General features: G+C 36.5%; 2 protein-coding genes across 2 annotated transcripts; one reads left to right on the plus strand and one right to left on the minus strand.

The window, feature by feature from the left end:
• The first annotated feature begins 4,918 nt into the window (after nucleotides 1–4,918).
• Nucleotides 4,919–10,560, plus strand: gla (galactosidase, alpha). Its single transcript, XM_014990796.2, has 7 exons — nucleotides 4,919–5,173; nucleotides 7,652–7,826; nucleotides 8,523–8,697; nucleotides 8,851–8,942; nucleotides 9,013–9,174; nucleotides 9,548–9,745; nucleotides 9,834–10,560. The coding sequence occupies exons 1-7, from the start codon at nucleotides 5,013–5,015 to the stop codon at nucleotides 10,128–10,130; spliced, it is 1,260 nt and encodes a 419-aa protein (XP_014846282.1). The 5' UTR covers nucleotides 4,919–5,012; the 3' UTR covers nucleotides 10,131–10,560.
• Nucleotides 10,561–10,729: 169 nt separating this feature from the next.
• On the minus strand, nucleotides 10,730–13,372 carry rpl36a (ribosomal protein L36A). Its single transcript, XM_014990798.2, has 5 exons — nucleotides 13,273–13,372; nucleotides 12,613–12,718; nucleotides 11,724–11,791; nucleotides 11,511–11,633; nucleotides 10,730–10,810 (listed from the first exon to the last, which is right to left on the minus strand). The coding sequence occupies exons 1-5, from the start codon at nucleotides 13,273–13,275 to the stop codon at nucleotides 10,790–10,792; spliced, it is 321 nt and encodes a 106-aa protein (XP_014846284.1). The 5' UTR covers nucleotides 13,276–13,372; the 3' UTR covers nucleotides 10,730–10,789.
• Between the last annotated feature and the right edge of the window lie 889 nt (nucleotides 13,373–14,261).

The raw sequence follows: 14,261 nt of genomic DNA on the forward strand, positions 1-14,261 counted from the left end.
CTTTTAATTTGGCTGTTGTAAATTGCCAGTATAAACAACGCAAACACTGAAAACTAGAAATCACACTTTACAAAACGTACTGTTTTCTTCCAGCAAAAAAGCTACCTGCGCTAAAATGGTAAGGATATTAATGTGAAAGAAGGAACAGCAAGTAATCTAGTTTATTTCTGAACACTTTTAGAGCTAAAATATGTTTGATAGCATATCCACCTAGTAAAATGTCAGGGTTTTTTTTTTCTGAAGTTACTGCTGGGTTAGCAGATCCCACATCCTTTAGGAAGCTCCATTCCCAAGTCTGAAGATGTCCGTGTAAGCCCCAGTCTGAAATTAAACAATTTCAAGTAAAACGGACATAACAATGCCTACATTTGATATTAAAACACAACCAAAAATTGAAGTAGAAAACTATTGTGTGCAATGAGGACTCCTCAAATTGCCTCTAAAGATTTGTCAAGCCAACAGCGGCCTAATTAAAGTGGCAGCGTCAGTAAATGTGGGTTCCCTCCCCTGAGATGCTCAAATAAACAATTTAAGCAGCTAATTACATGACAATAAATGATTTTCCCACCGAGATTACGTGAGCCATGAAGTGGGGATTAAATTCACGGAGGCATAACTTTTTGATGACATTTACTCGCACTGCTACCTGTCTCTATAGATCAATACAATAATGAAACTTCTTGGCAAGAAAAGCACACAACAACAACAACGCTCTCCCTTTTACTTCACCCAACTACACTTCATAACAGAGATGCCCACATAAGTCAGCCATGACAGTCTCTTCAATTATGTGACAGTGGAGAAGAAAGAAGCATGATGGACTGGTGTCAAATCCCCAGGGAGCCGTATAAGCAAGACGGCGCGCCGGGGCTGCCCATCTGTCAACAATCTCAATTAACTGCTGTAAAGATACAGGCACCCGCTCCTTTATACAACAAGAACAAGGGTGTCTGTCTCAACAGTGGGCAGCATTTTATTTTTACAAGAAGAAAACAGTGTATTTAGATGAGCCGTATTGGCCCATCCATCAGCGAAGGGGGGCAGAGTCAAATTGAAATCTGACATTTAGAGCCGCAAAGGCTTCTCTCACCGGCTCTGGTGTGAACTGCAGCATGTGACAAATTGTTTGTATCAGGCTTGTCCCTAGGTGAAGCCTCTGATAGTGTTTAGAGATGAAATGGGCACCCTTGACATTTTGAGGAAAGGTCATGTTTTGTGTTCATTACTGCCCTCTTTTACATACATCCAGCTGTGGGGATTGAGAAGTGCTGTCATGATCTTGCATCAGTTTAATGAACACCTAATTTTTTATTTATTTTTTTTTAATTAAAAACATGCAAAACCTTGTAAAGATTCAAAAGGCAAGGTGTAAATTTTCAGCTTATGTGTCTACTTCATTATTTGATTTTTCTAATAATTAAGGGGAAAAGCATTGCTTCATCCTACACGTTTTTCGTTGTGTTTTATGTTTCATAATTATTGTGGAAAAATGGCAAATTACCAAATAAAATTAAATAAAATGGCTTTTTTTTTTTACTGAAAGAGGCACACTGTAAATGTTGAAATTATGATAAATAATCAGCAGCCAAGGTTGTCAGGAATGTACCATAAAAAAAAAACAAATCAATATAGATTCCAGAACAGTACATTGGTTTGGTAGCCTTAAATTGTACTGTAGAAAACATATTTTGTCACTGAAAATTATTGTACAAACAAAATGCTTTCTTATTAAATCATAATATTTTTAAATAATTTTTAATAACTTATTAAAAATAATAAATTTTTAATAATAAAAATTTGTAAAAATATTTATGGTAACTAAGTTACTTAAACTGTAGCTTCCTGTAAAATATAACACTTTCTGTTGTTTTTTGCTGTAAAAAAAGGTGTAATATATTCCTTTTATGGTAATTTGTTGTTAATTGAACAGTAAAGGGTTATATAACTTATAAACCAACAGAAACATGACAAACCTTATTAAAATCTATGTTAAATAAAAACAGTAAAAACATTTTATTTTGAATGGCTACATTTCACAGTAAATTCCTGACAACAATGCCTGCTGCCAATATTGTGCTGCTAATAACACAACAGAATAACTAGAACATGTGTTTTGCTGTAAATTTTACATTTAGCAACCAGTGAGTCATTCTTAGCAATAATAGGCTGTCAAGTTGATCCGAGGATTGATTAAAACATTGCAACCTTTTTGCTTCAGCTCGTTTGTGAAGGTGGCAAAACCCCCAAAATTTGATCTGCAGATAAAATGTCAGCAGCTTTCCTCGTAAAAAGAGCAAGGTAGAGCAATAACTGCAAAGCTCATCACTCTCCCTGCGTGAGAAGATCTGTGACAACTTCACAAATGGAAACGTCCAGGATTAATTTCATTCAGTAGCAGGGTGTCCATTTTACTGCTGAATTAAGAAACAGATCTATAATTCTTTTAACATCAGTGCAGGAAAATGTATTGCTTCGCATTGCCAGCTATTAAACAGTCCGAAGCAGCTTCAATATGTATGTTATTACAAACGGTGTGTGTGGCAGTTTTATTAGCCGGGCTCCTCGGGGACCAGCGGGATAAATTGGGCCATTTTCAGTCAGTCCTGCTGCCTGCTGTAAGACAAACACAAATAAACGCCCAGGGTGTCAACTTACACTTGTGGATCGCAGGAAAAAGTCATTTTGTTTGGGTGCAATGTGATGGCTGACTGCTTACATGAAAAACGCTGTGAATCCAACTAAAAAACGAACTAAAACAGAGTTTTCAACAACACTGGATTACCAGACTGACCCCAAACACTGAAGATTAAAAGAAATGTGGCCTTTAAGGAAGAGTGGGAAAAGTAGAAAAGTAAAAATCTCGATTCTAAACACCTCCACATGGAAATATGTTGGTGGCAGCATCATGCTTTAGGGATGGTTGTCAATGTAAAAGTTAAAATCTACAAAAGACTTGAGAGTTTGGCAGATGATAACTAAACATAAAGCCAGACCTACTACAGAACAGTTTATTGAAGGTCCAGATTTGAATTCAGTTCAGGAATAAATGGCGAAAGTTAAAAACTTCTATTCACAGATGCTCTTCATTCAGACTGAAAGAATTTGAGCTATTTAGCAAAGAAAATTGGGTAAACATCTAAGTTTCTAATTGGCAAAGCTGGAGGTCAATAACGGTGTGGAGGGTTTGGTTTTAACATTACAAATATTTGTAAAGAACCTTTGCAAGATCAAAGCAATTTTCAATTAAAATAAAGCATAAAGCACTGAGTCAGACCATTATTTTACTCCCAATAAACCAGGTTTGTGAAGGAGTTCAGAGAAATTACTCCAATGGCTTCTGAAGGTCTTTTAGAGATATATATTTTAAAAAATTCAATCTAATTTCAGTCCATCTCTTTGATCAGACAATTCCCTGCAACTGGTTTCTGTTTGTCAGGTTTCTAGGAATCGTCCATCCAGCTGTCTTCGCTTCAGACCTGTGTTGTTTTTCAGAGATCTGTGCAGGGTCAGGGAAAGACATTCAAAGCAGCACAAAGTTTGTTTTATGATTAAGACTAATTTAATAATTGTCCTTCACTTTACACATAGACTTTTATCTGGTTCTGTTATTATTATTATTATTATTATTATTTTTACTATGTCTCAAATTAGTTAGGGTAAAATAAATAAAGAGCAGGAATAAAGGCTCTTTCATCCAATAGTAAAAGACTGAAATACAGTGAGCTCCCAAAATCTCTTAAGAAAGGAAAGTTGAAGCACAAATCTTCAGGAAAAATGCATGTTTTAAATATTTGCTTAAAAGTTTCTTCCTTTTCGAAATATAGTTTGTAAGACACAACAAATATGTTTCGTTTTCTTTTAACTCTGGAGCTGCTAAATGACAGGAGTGGAGAGGGAATTATGAAGAAAAACCATCCTGAGTAAGTCTGGGGTGTGTTTGACTGAGACTTTTATGCTTTAGTAACCGGTTTGATGCAAAAACACAAATCAGAGGACAAGGCGCTTCCCTAAAGGATGAAACTCTGCTTCTCCATGAAAGTGCTCATATAAAAGACTATGCAAGTAGTCAAGTGTGGGCAATATGAACTTTTACCACAAAACCTTGTAGTATTACTGTGATAATGATGAGAAAGAGTGACTGTAAGAGCTACGCATATTTTAGGTAAATATATGGAAAGGCACAGCAATCGTAGCACCACTAATACAAATACTGCTCTTTAAAAACATTCCCATTCATAATACACTTCTTCAGGGCATCACATAACAAAGTGTGATCTGTTTCACTAAAATGCGCACAGTACCTGCATTTAACCATGTTTTCATGTTTACTGATACACTTTAATTGAATAAACAGTGGATAAAATAGTAAAAATAACAATGATGACAGTTTCAGGGGTTTTTTTAAACATCATTAATTGGAATATATTGTGTTAGCGATCAATCAAAATCTTATCACAATAAGAAATTCATCATGATAAATGATAAAGGAAGTGATAAAGCCAACAGAATCACATCATCTGCAAAAAGCACATACCAAAGTCAAGTAGTCAACCTAATCATATACATTTATTCATATATAGTTTTATCTGATGATATTAATTCAACTTTACCTACGGTAAAGTTCTTTTTAAATGTGATTTTGTGTCTTGTGAGTATAAAGCTAGAATCTGAAAATACCCCAGATAGTTATTGCTGATTTACCTCAGTTACAACTGATTCTGTCCTTTTTGTTATTTTTATTATTCATAGTGATCATAAGACCTGTCACCTGACCTCTCACATACCTTTCCTGACTTTAACAGCGATCTCTTCCTCGTTTGTTGTTGGGAGACTTTTAGCGAAACGCCATTGGCCAGCTGAAGGCGCATTTTGATCCTATTGGTCCGTCTGATTATCAATCAGGAAGAGGGGGCGGGACAACTGCGTTCCGTATGAGGAAATAGCTGCGAGAAATAACAAAAGCACCTTCCAGTCAGCAGTGTCGCTACTAAAAGCGGCCTTTGTGGGTGAAAATGAGCAAAATGCTGCTGCTCCTCGTACTTTTGAGTTTACTGAATCCCGCAGTTGAAGCGCTGGACAACGGGCTGGCTCTGAAACCCACCATGGGCTGGTTGCACTGGGAGAGGTTCATGTGTAACACGGACTGTGACACAGACCCCGACAACTGCATCAGGTAGGAAAGAGGAGGCAACAACCTGTTCCTTGAATGATTCAAACTTAATATAGCCTCCACATGGTGGTTATATTTCTCCACACTGGTTTAATTGCAGCAACAGAATGGTTGACATTTAAAGTGTAAATATTTACAGGCTAAAAGTTTCTGAAAAAAACGTTTTGATTTTTATAAAAAGCAGTTATTTGGCTTTCTTACTGTTGCAAGTAACACAAAGGTTAATTTCTTACTTCACTCCTGTGAAGCAGAACAAAATAAGTATGAAAAGCCTCAGAAGAGGATATCAGAGAAAAATACAATGTAGTGATTTAAAATATGCAAATTTAAAGCATAAATTCCTTGTCAACATGCTGGTTTGTAAAACCTTTTTAAAACTTTGTAGATGCATTACTGTCTAGTCAGGTTTTGCTAAACTGAGATAACAGTTCAGTGTGGTTTTGAAAAAGAAATGTTTCCTCATTTCTACATCTTAGCTTGATGGGCTTCTCAATGGGTTTTGCTTTCAATTCAATTCATTTCAGTTTATTTATATAGCACCATTTCACAAGTGTCATTTCAAGACTTTAAAATAAATCAAACACTTTCTGAAGTGTCAAATGAAGCAACATTTCCAAAATGTAGGCTAGACATGTGCCTTGTAAAAATGTTCAAAAGTGCTCCTTGATCTTGTACTTTTAGACAACCACAAACTTCAATATTTTTATTGCCATTTTTTGTGACACAACATAGTGTAGCTGCTAAGTGGCAAGACAGTGAAATTCATTTGTTTTCAACTCATGTTTTCAACACTTGACATTAACCAAGAAATCATTACTGATATAAATTTGTTATAAAAGTATTACTGGTTGCACTTTAAAAATTAGGTAACTTTATGTTATTAAAGGTAAAGTTTGAACAGTAATGATTTCCTGGTTAATGTCAAGTTGTCATAACAAAGACATTTTGAATAATGTCAACTTTGTATTAAAAGTGTCATAATTTACCGAATGACGCTTTATGACAACAGTCATAAATATTCATGAAGGCTTATTCATGTTCATGACAGATGTTATGTCATGTTTATGACAGTGTCATGACAATCTTATTCACCCCCCTTCAAATAAAGTGTTACCAAAATGTTCTACTGGAAAGTGAACCTCAAGTCTTTTGCAGCAACTAACATTTTTTTAGGTATTCCACTGTATTCCATCCATCTTCCCTGTTGAAGAAAAGCATCACATCATGACCACTATAGCACCCACCGCTCATTAAGACAATCAGGCTATTCCTGGCTAAGCTATTGACCAATTCAGGTTTTTTTTCATAGGCTGTAAAATACAGAAGAAAAAGAAATGTGCTGAAGGTTTGTGCTCTGGTGTAGATGATCAGGATTGTCATTTCCTGGAAGTGCTAAAGTAGAAACAACTTCTCTTGTTTCTTGAAGATGCTTCACCTCTCATCCAGAAAGGCCTTTTCAGTTCTGAAAATGGTTGAAAGCATCAGCCTTGAAAGCTGCAGTCAGAATAATCTCACTAATAGAGCTACTAAAGTCACTAATGGGGCAATTAGGACAAGTGAGTCCTGTTTCATTGATAAAGGTAGCCATTTTAAATCCAAAATAAATTGAATGGATTTTAAATGAATGAACTCATCAAAACATGTCCCCATTCTTTATCTCATCAACTCTCCTGAGCCAAAATACAGGCTCTCAGTATTACAGGCAGAATGTTTAATTAAATGTATCTTTTTTTGGTTTCATTTTGAATTAATCTACAGGTTTGCGAGTTCTCACTGCTCAGTTCTGTAATGCAGCGTTTCCCAGCCCTGGTCCTTAAGGCACACAGGCCTGCATGCTTTAGATCTTAAGAGGCTTTTACTGAACTGTAGTCGTCTGAGTCAGGTGTGTAAAAGCAGGGAAACATTTAAAACATGCACAGCAGTGTGTCCTAAGGACCAGGGTTGGGAAACACTGCTGTAATGGACCCTTATAGGTGCAGAATACATTGTGTCAATAATGTTCATTTGGGGTTTTTCACATTCAAGTTTCAGCTGGATTTTGAACATAGAAACCATCTGAGCGCACTACTTTTAATTCATGTATATCATTTTATTCATTAAATTATCTAATCTATCAAACACATTGTCTTCTCTGCATTTTGTCATGACTATCGGATAAAATTCTATTTCATTGAATATATTTACTCATCTTTCCTTTTTGTAGCTCGAATATAAATAAATATTTGCTGATGCGCCCTACCATGCGACTAATTCTTACCTCGTATTCCACCCAGGTCACAGTTTTATTCAGCCAGCAAAGCCCTAAATGTCAGTGCCTTGGTTGAATCTTGATAACTGTATTACTTCATATGAGGCAGCATCCAATTGCACTGTTATACAAAGTTTTTTTTGTGTTTTTTGAGACATGTTTTCATCCCAATAACTCTCAGCACCTGCATCCTAACTGACAGCCCTGCCTATTTCCTCCTGTTGCCTTGGCAGCGAGCGTCTGTACATGCAGATGGCGGACATGATGGTGAAGGATGGCTGGAGAGAGGCCGGTTACGAGTACGTTTGCATCGACGACTGTTGGCCGTCCCACGAGCGTGACGCTCAAGGCCGCCTGCAGGCGGACCCAAAAAGATTCCCGGGAGGCATCAAAAAGTTAGCCGACTATGTGAGTTGCTGCTATAATAAATAAACCACAAAGTGAAAATAACGGGATGTTTTATAGATTTGGGGTGCAGAATGAGCAGCATGTAAGTTTATGAGTGTGAAGCATGTCACAATCCTTTGGAAAAGTATTTATATGTTTTGAATATTTCTACATTTCATGCTACCATAAATTTTTGTTAATTTCATTAGAGTTTTTGTAACATAGTCATATATTCATAGTTTAACATTTTCTATGAATAAAGGCCTCCTGAGTCAATACTTTGTAGTATCATTCTTTGATTTAAGTACAACTGCACGTGTTATACATCATCTTTTTCTCTTGGTTTTCCCCATTCCTCTCAGCAAATGTCAGTTTGGATATAGCTCTGGCCTTTGCATGGGGCATTTTAGTTCATAAATATGTGTTGATCTGTACTGAGCTTAATACTTTTAAATAGTAAGTTCAGTTTAAGTTTAGTATGTCTAGTGTTGTTGTGCTTTGGGAGGTGAATCTTTGCCTCAGTCTCAAAATTTGTGCTTTTCTTACAGTATTGTCCCAATTTTAGATCCATTCACCTTCAACTGAGCTCTGATCAGCTTTCGTATCCCTTCACTCTTCATTTAACTGGAAGGGACAACAAAGGAATTTTGAGTTTTAAGCTGTGCAACACTGCCACCTGCTGGTTTGAACATCTTTTCTTTTTTTCCCTTCCTTCAGGTCCACTCTAAAGGCCTGAAGTTGGGTATCTATGCAGATGTGGGAGAGAAAACCTGCGCTGGATACCCTGGCAGTCTGGGTTATTATGAGACTGATGCTCAGACGTTCGCAGACTGGGACGTGGACCTGCTTAAGTTCGATGGCTGTAACTTGAAGTGGACTTTGCTCGGAGATGGTAGGAATTAATCTCAGAATTTTAATTAATGTTCAATTAAACACTAAGCTGTGTTGCCAAAGCATGCATGCCCATTCACTCCATTATCTAAAAATGTAAGGAGCATGTGTCTATTTCTATTATATCATTCTGTTCTCCTACTGCCTGGTTTAGGCTACATAAAGATGTCAAAAGCTTTGAACAAAACTGGAAGAAGTATCCTGTACTCCTGTGAGTGGCCTTTGTATGAATGGCCTTTCCAAACGGTGAGGAAAATTCATCTTTTATTTTCTTTTTAAGGTGTTTTTAAACTTACCAGTTTTTCTCTGCCTCCAGCCAAACTACACCGCTATCCGTGAGACCTGCAACCACTGGCGCAACTTCAACGACGTGTTTGACTCGTGGATTTCGATCAAATCTATTCTGGACTGGACTGCTTCTCACCAGGACAGCATTGTCCCCTCAGCTGGGCCTGGTGGCTGGAATGACCCCGATATGGTACTCGCCACATCTTTCAAAACATTCAAATACCAGGAAGTTTATCCTGTATCAGAACTTTTCTACTTCTATCCGTTGTTCAAAATTAACTTTTTGCACATTTTGTACAAAAACAGCTCATGCTGAAAGGGGCTTAAAATAGGCAGACGTGAGCAAACTAAAATCTCATTATCTAAGAATGACTGTGCAAAAATGTTATATACATGTTATATACATGTTTTGTATAACCCATAGACCTGTCCTAATTTGTTCACAATAGGTCACCTTTAAAGCAACATCAATGCAAACAATGTTGGGCTTGTTTATACCAGAGAATTAGCTTGTCTGTGCTTTTATACGTTTGCATATTTATGATACTGATCCATTCCTCCAGCTTGTAATTGGGAACTTTGGCCTGAGTCATGACCAGCAGGAGTCTCAGATGGCGTTATGGGCCATCATGGCCGCCCCTCTGCTCATGTCTAATGATCTGCGAGACATCTGTCCCCGATCCAAGGAGCTGCTGCAGAACAGACGAATCATAGAAATCAGCCAGGATCCGCTGGGCAAGCAGGGATATCGCTCTGCCAAGGTGGGAGTAAAAGTGGCAGAAAGCAGATTTCAGCTTCATCTATTGATTCTGTCAACAGTTTTAGACGTGAATGTGGCTTGTTTTGCAGGGGAATAATTTCGAAGTTTGGGAGAGACCTCTATCTAAAAACCGCCTGGCTGTCGCCGTGCTCAACCTGCAGGAGATCGGTGGTCCTCGGGGGTTCGCCATCAGCGGCGTCGCTGGGTGGAAGGTCTGTGACCCCCAGTGCAACGTCACTCTGATCCTCCCCCAATACAAAGAGATGGGAGTTCAGACTAAAGAGAGCAAACTCATCTTAAAAGTAAACCCTTCAGGAACGGCTCTGTTGACCGTCACACCAATCAGCAAAGACTTTGGCAGGATTCACTGGAAGGACACCGACTAAAGAACATCAAGTTGTTACTCTAAATCTCAGGTTCAATCAAGTTTCTAAAAACATTTTTTCTAGATTTTTGTTCTACAGGTTTTAAAACAATCCGGTTTGTGATTCACCATATTGGTAAAGGGCTTTTTCCAGCATCCAGATCAACTTAAATTAGCTCAGTTTCATTGTTTTTTACACTCAAAAGGTTATTTGAAACCAATTTTTGTTTTTTGTTTTTGTTTTCTAGAGACCGACAAAGTTTTGCAATGAGCTTTACTTGTTAAAAATCATGGTGGATCTTTCTGCAGATTCTCAACTAGCAACTTTTAAAACTAAAAGTAATTATGGGTAAACTTTTAAACTGTTTGTGATGCATAATGTAATTTTTAAAAGGGAAAAAAGCTGTTTAACAAATTCTATTTCATAAAATAGAATAAATGTGATACTCAAAGGTGTGTCCATATTTTTTTTGCATCAGACTGCACGAAGATCTCCATATACAGAAAACTGAACCAATTTTAAAAGATCTTATGAAATGCTTCAACTTTTTTACGTTTATACAAAAATTGAATTCTTCACATCTATAGTCCTCCATGCATGAAAAAAGCACAAAATAAAAGTATGTTTCAACACATTTATTGAAAATAGTGACAACTTCATCCAGAGGAACGGGCCGCAGCTTAGAACTGGATGACCTGGCCCTGTAAGAGGAAACGGAGGGAAATCTGGGTGAAAATGATGCTTCAAGATAAACACTCTGGTTAATAGCTACAGAAAATTCAATCCACTAAGGGTTTAAGCCCCACACACTTCCATCAGTAAGATTACACTTCACCCATTAATACAAAGTCAACACTTAAGACATTTTCAGGCTTTATAATGTTTTAAGCAATCTGCAACCACAACTTTTTGACCAGATAGTCGCTGCAATTTGAGACAGTGAAAGCTAAATGCAGCATTCAAGCCTTGTAAATTATTTTTTTTACCAACATTCACATGTTATTTAAATACCATAAGTGTTTTTTTTATACCTAGTCAAAATAAATTATGCTCAATAACCAAGAAATTAGTGTTAAGTATGTCACTGTAGTATTATGACTAACAGAATGGCATGTCTAACTGGAGTAATTCAAATTTAAAGTTAGTTTCTCCACAAACTGTTCTTTAGTAATTGTTTTCTTAAATATTCACATATTTAAGTTGAGCAGTGCACCACAAATTTAATAATCTATGATACTAAGACTTCTGACATTTGTTCAAGATTTTTAAATTTTCTTGCAGTTTGTGCTTAATACTCTTATCCCCAGAGACACGGTGTTGAGGAACAGTTACTGACCAACTCTTATGTCTTGCATTGAATTCTAGCAAAAAAGAAAAAAGTAAATGATAGTTGCTTCGTACCTTTCTCTTCTTGTCACCACCCAACTCGAAGTGCTTGCATCTCTTGATGGCCAGCATTCTCTTGGATCTGCAGTTGGGCTCCACACACTCAAGCCTCAATACGATCTTCTTTGTCGTTTTAGCCTGAAAGAGATATTTTAGTTGAGTCAAAGCTATCAAACATGTATTTAACCCTTTAAATAAAACTCATCTACAAGGGAAGGTAGGCGTTACCTTTTTACGGAAAATCGGCTTTGTTTGCCCACCGTACCCGCTCTGCTTTCTGTCGTATCTCCTCTTACCTGCAGAACAGTTTGAGAGTTCAGTGAAAGCACAACAGCTACAATATAAAATAATCTATAAAAGTATTCACACAGCTTAAACTTTTTCACATTTGTATTCGGTCAATTTGTAGAACCTCATTTTCCTGGAATTGCAGTCTTAAATAAATCTACAAGCGCTCTACTTTCAAATCTTCCCACAGAGGCTCAATTGAATTTAATTTTCTGTGGACCGTCCTAATCTACAAAGATACTATCAGATATTCCACTATAGATCTGGTTGTTTGTTTTAGGTTGTTGTTCTGTAGGAAAGTGAAGATCCATCCCAGTCAAAGTCTTTTCCAATCTTAGCTACGACTGTTTGCATGTAGTTCACCCAGTTTTGGTCTTATCTGACCAGAGTATTTTCCAAGTTCCCACAGGTAAATTCTTCTTCTGAATCTCTGCAGCTCTATAGTTACTGTTCACAAATAGTGCTGCATCTTCACATAGAAATATGTTTTACATTATTGCCTGTTTTATGTTTAAAAATGAATCTAGGGGAGTAAAAGCTTATGTAAGACTTTTCTTCCATAGCAAGTGACATGTTAATTTTTAAACTAAAACAAAATAATATGGTAACTTGTGAACCAAAATTGTTTTTAATTTTACTCAGGAACATCAAAATAAACTAGTCAAATACAAATGAACAAGACTTGTGTTTTGCCCATCTATTTACTTTTATAATCCACCAGTTATTGATTATATGTACTTCCAGCAAAATACAAAACATGAAAAGGTTCAAGTAGTGTGAATAATATATACAAAGTACTGCATCAGATCTATATGGAGAAATGATTTACCCTGTGCATAGAGGGAATCCTTTCCCTTCTTGTACTGGGTCACCTTGTGGGGTTGGTGCTTTTTGCACTTTTTGCAGTAAGTCCTGCGGGTCTTCGGGACGTTCACCTAAACAACAGAAAGCATAAATTAGGTAATATTCTTCAGGTTTGAGACAAATTATAGCCTTTGAATCAACGTAGTTGGCCTTGAGATTAATTGACAACCGAATAATGATACAATTGCGCAAAGAACGTGAAACTAAAAACCTAAAAAAAACACTTTCCTTGTTAGACAGATTGTGCTAATCAAGCTAGCTGCTAGCACTGATAGCATGGTGGCTTTTGGATATTAAAACATCGCAAACATGTACGGTTCAGTTTCTGTAAAAGTGGCATAATGCTGTTTTGAATGGATATTTAAGTTACACTATGTTCCCCCACACTAAATTCAAAATTTGAGCAGAATGGAAGAAGCAAACAGCGGCTCTTCATTGCTAACATTAGCATTCGTATTTATCTCAATATAACTACAAAAAACCGAAACAAACCTTCTAATACATCCATTATAACATTCATCGAAAAACTATAACCACATTTGAACTAAAGAAAGTAACACTTAATGCTTTAAATATCAGGATTGATGTTGATTTGATTAAATGTATTGGTGTAGTCGTTTCATACCATGGTTGCGACCCGGTGAGGAGGAAAAAGAGGAAGGACGAGGCCGGAAGCGGTTGTTGAAGAAGACCTCAGCGGTGAGTAGTGGGGTGTTCTGCCCCCTAGCGGTGGGGTGTGTCAGGAAGACGAAAACGCTACTGATTGTCATTGATCTGTATTGTAATTCGGACTCAATGTGACCCTAGTATATGAATCGGACAAATTACAGCAAAATTACATTTTGCTGTAATTTGGTATTACATAGATAACTGAACTGAATTGGATTTAATGTTATTGATTAAATCTGACTTGTTTTTGAAAAATACTAGTTTTTGAAGTTTTTGAGCTGCAAATATGCAGCTCAATTTGTATATGTCAAATTGAGCTGCATATTTGAAATGATAATGATTATAATCAAGGAATGTTTTAGTTCTTGAGTATTTCTCAGTATTAGGAATTAGTAATAATTTATCTTAATAAACTACATAATAATTTAAAACTTAGGACTTTCTTGCTGTGAGACATCGACTTTGCAGTTTTGTGAAATTGAGCTAGCTGTTTAATAGTAAAGAAAAATTTAAAAACGTTATTAAATCGGCAAATCGGCAAAGAAATTACAATAACGAGAAACAATATTGTAATTTTATACAATATTTTATATATATTTTTATGTAATGATTATTTGTAGAAATTAGTTTTCACTTTGTGCTCATACTTTTATACAGTATGAGCATGTACAAAAGGAGAACATAGGCCATGTCACTAAAACCATAGCTAATGGCAAAGAAACGCAGGAACGTTTTCTTTTGCTGGGGAGTTATGAAACCAATGAAAGGTTAAATAAGTCGTTTTTCTCAGGGAGGTTAAAAGGAGATTTCTGGGGTAAGAATACAGGGACTATTAGCAGTAAGTGAAGTAATAGTCTATCTATAGTCATAATGACTATGTTAAGCAGTGTGTTACATTTTAGTGCAGGAAGTAAACTAATGATTTAGTCTCTCCCATCTCTGCTG

This window comes from Poecilia mexicana, unplaced genomic scaffold (genome assembly GCF_051168715.1).
Source record: "Poecilia mexicana isolate PSO_F unplaced genomic scaffold, ASM5116871v1 scaffold_10, whole genome shotgun sequence".
Lineage (NCBI taxonomy): Eukaryota > Metazoa > Chordata > Actinopteri > Cyprinodontiformes > Poeciliidae > Poecilia > Poecilia mexicana.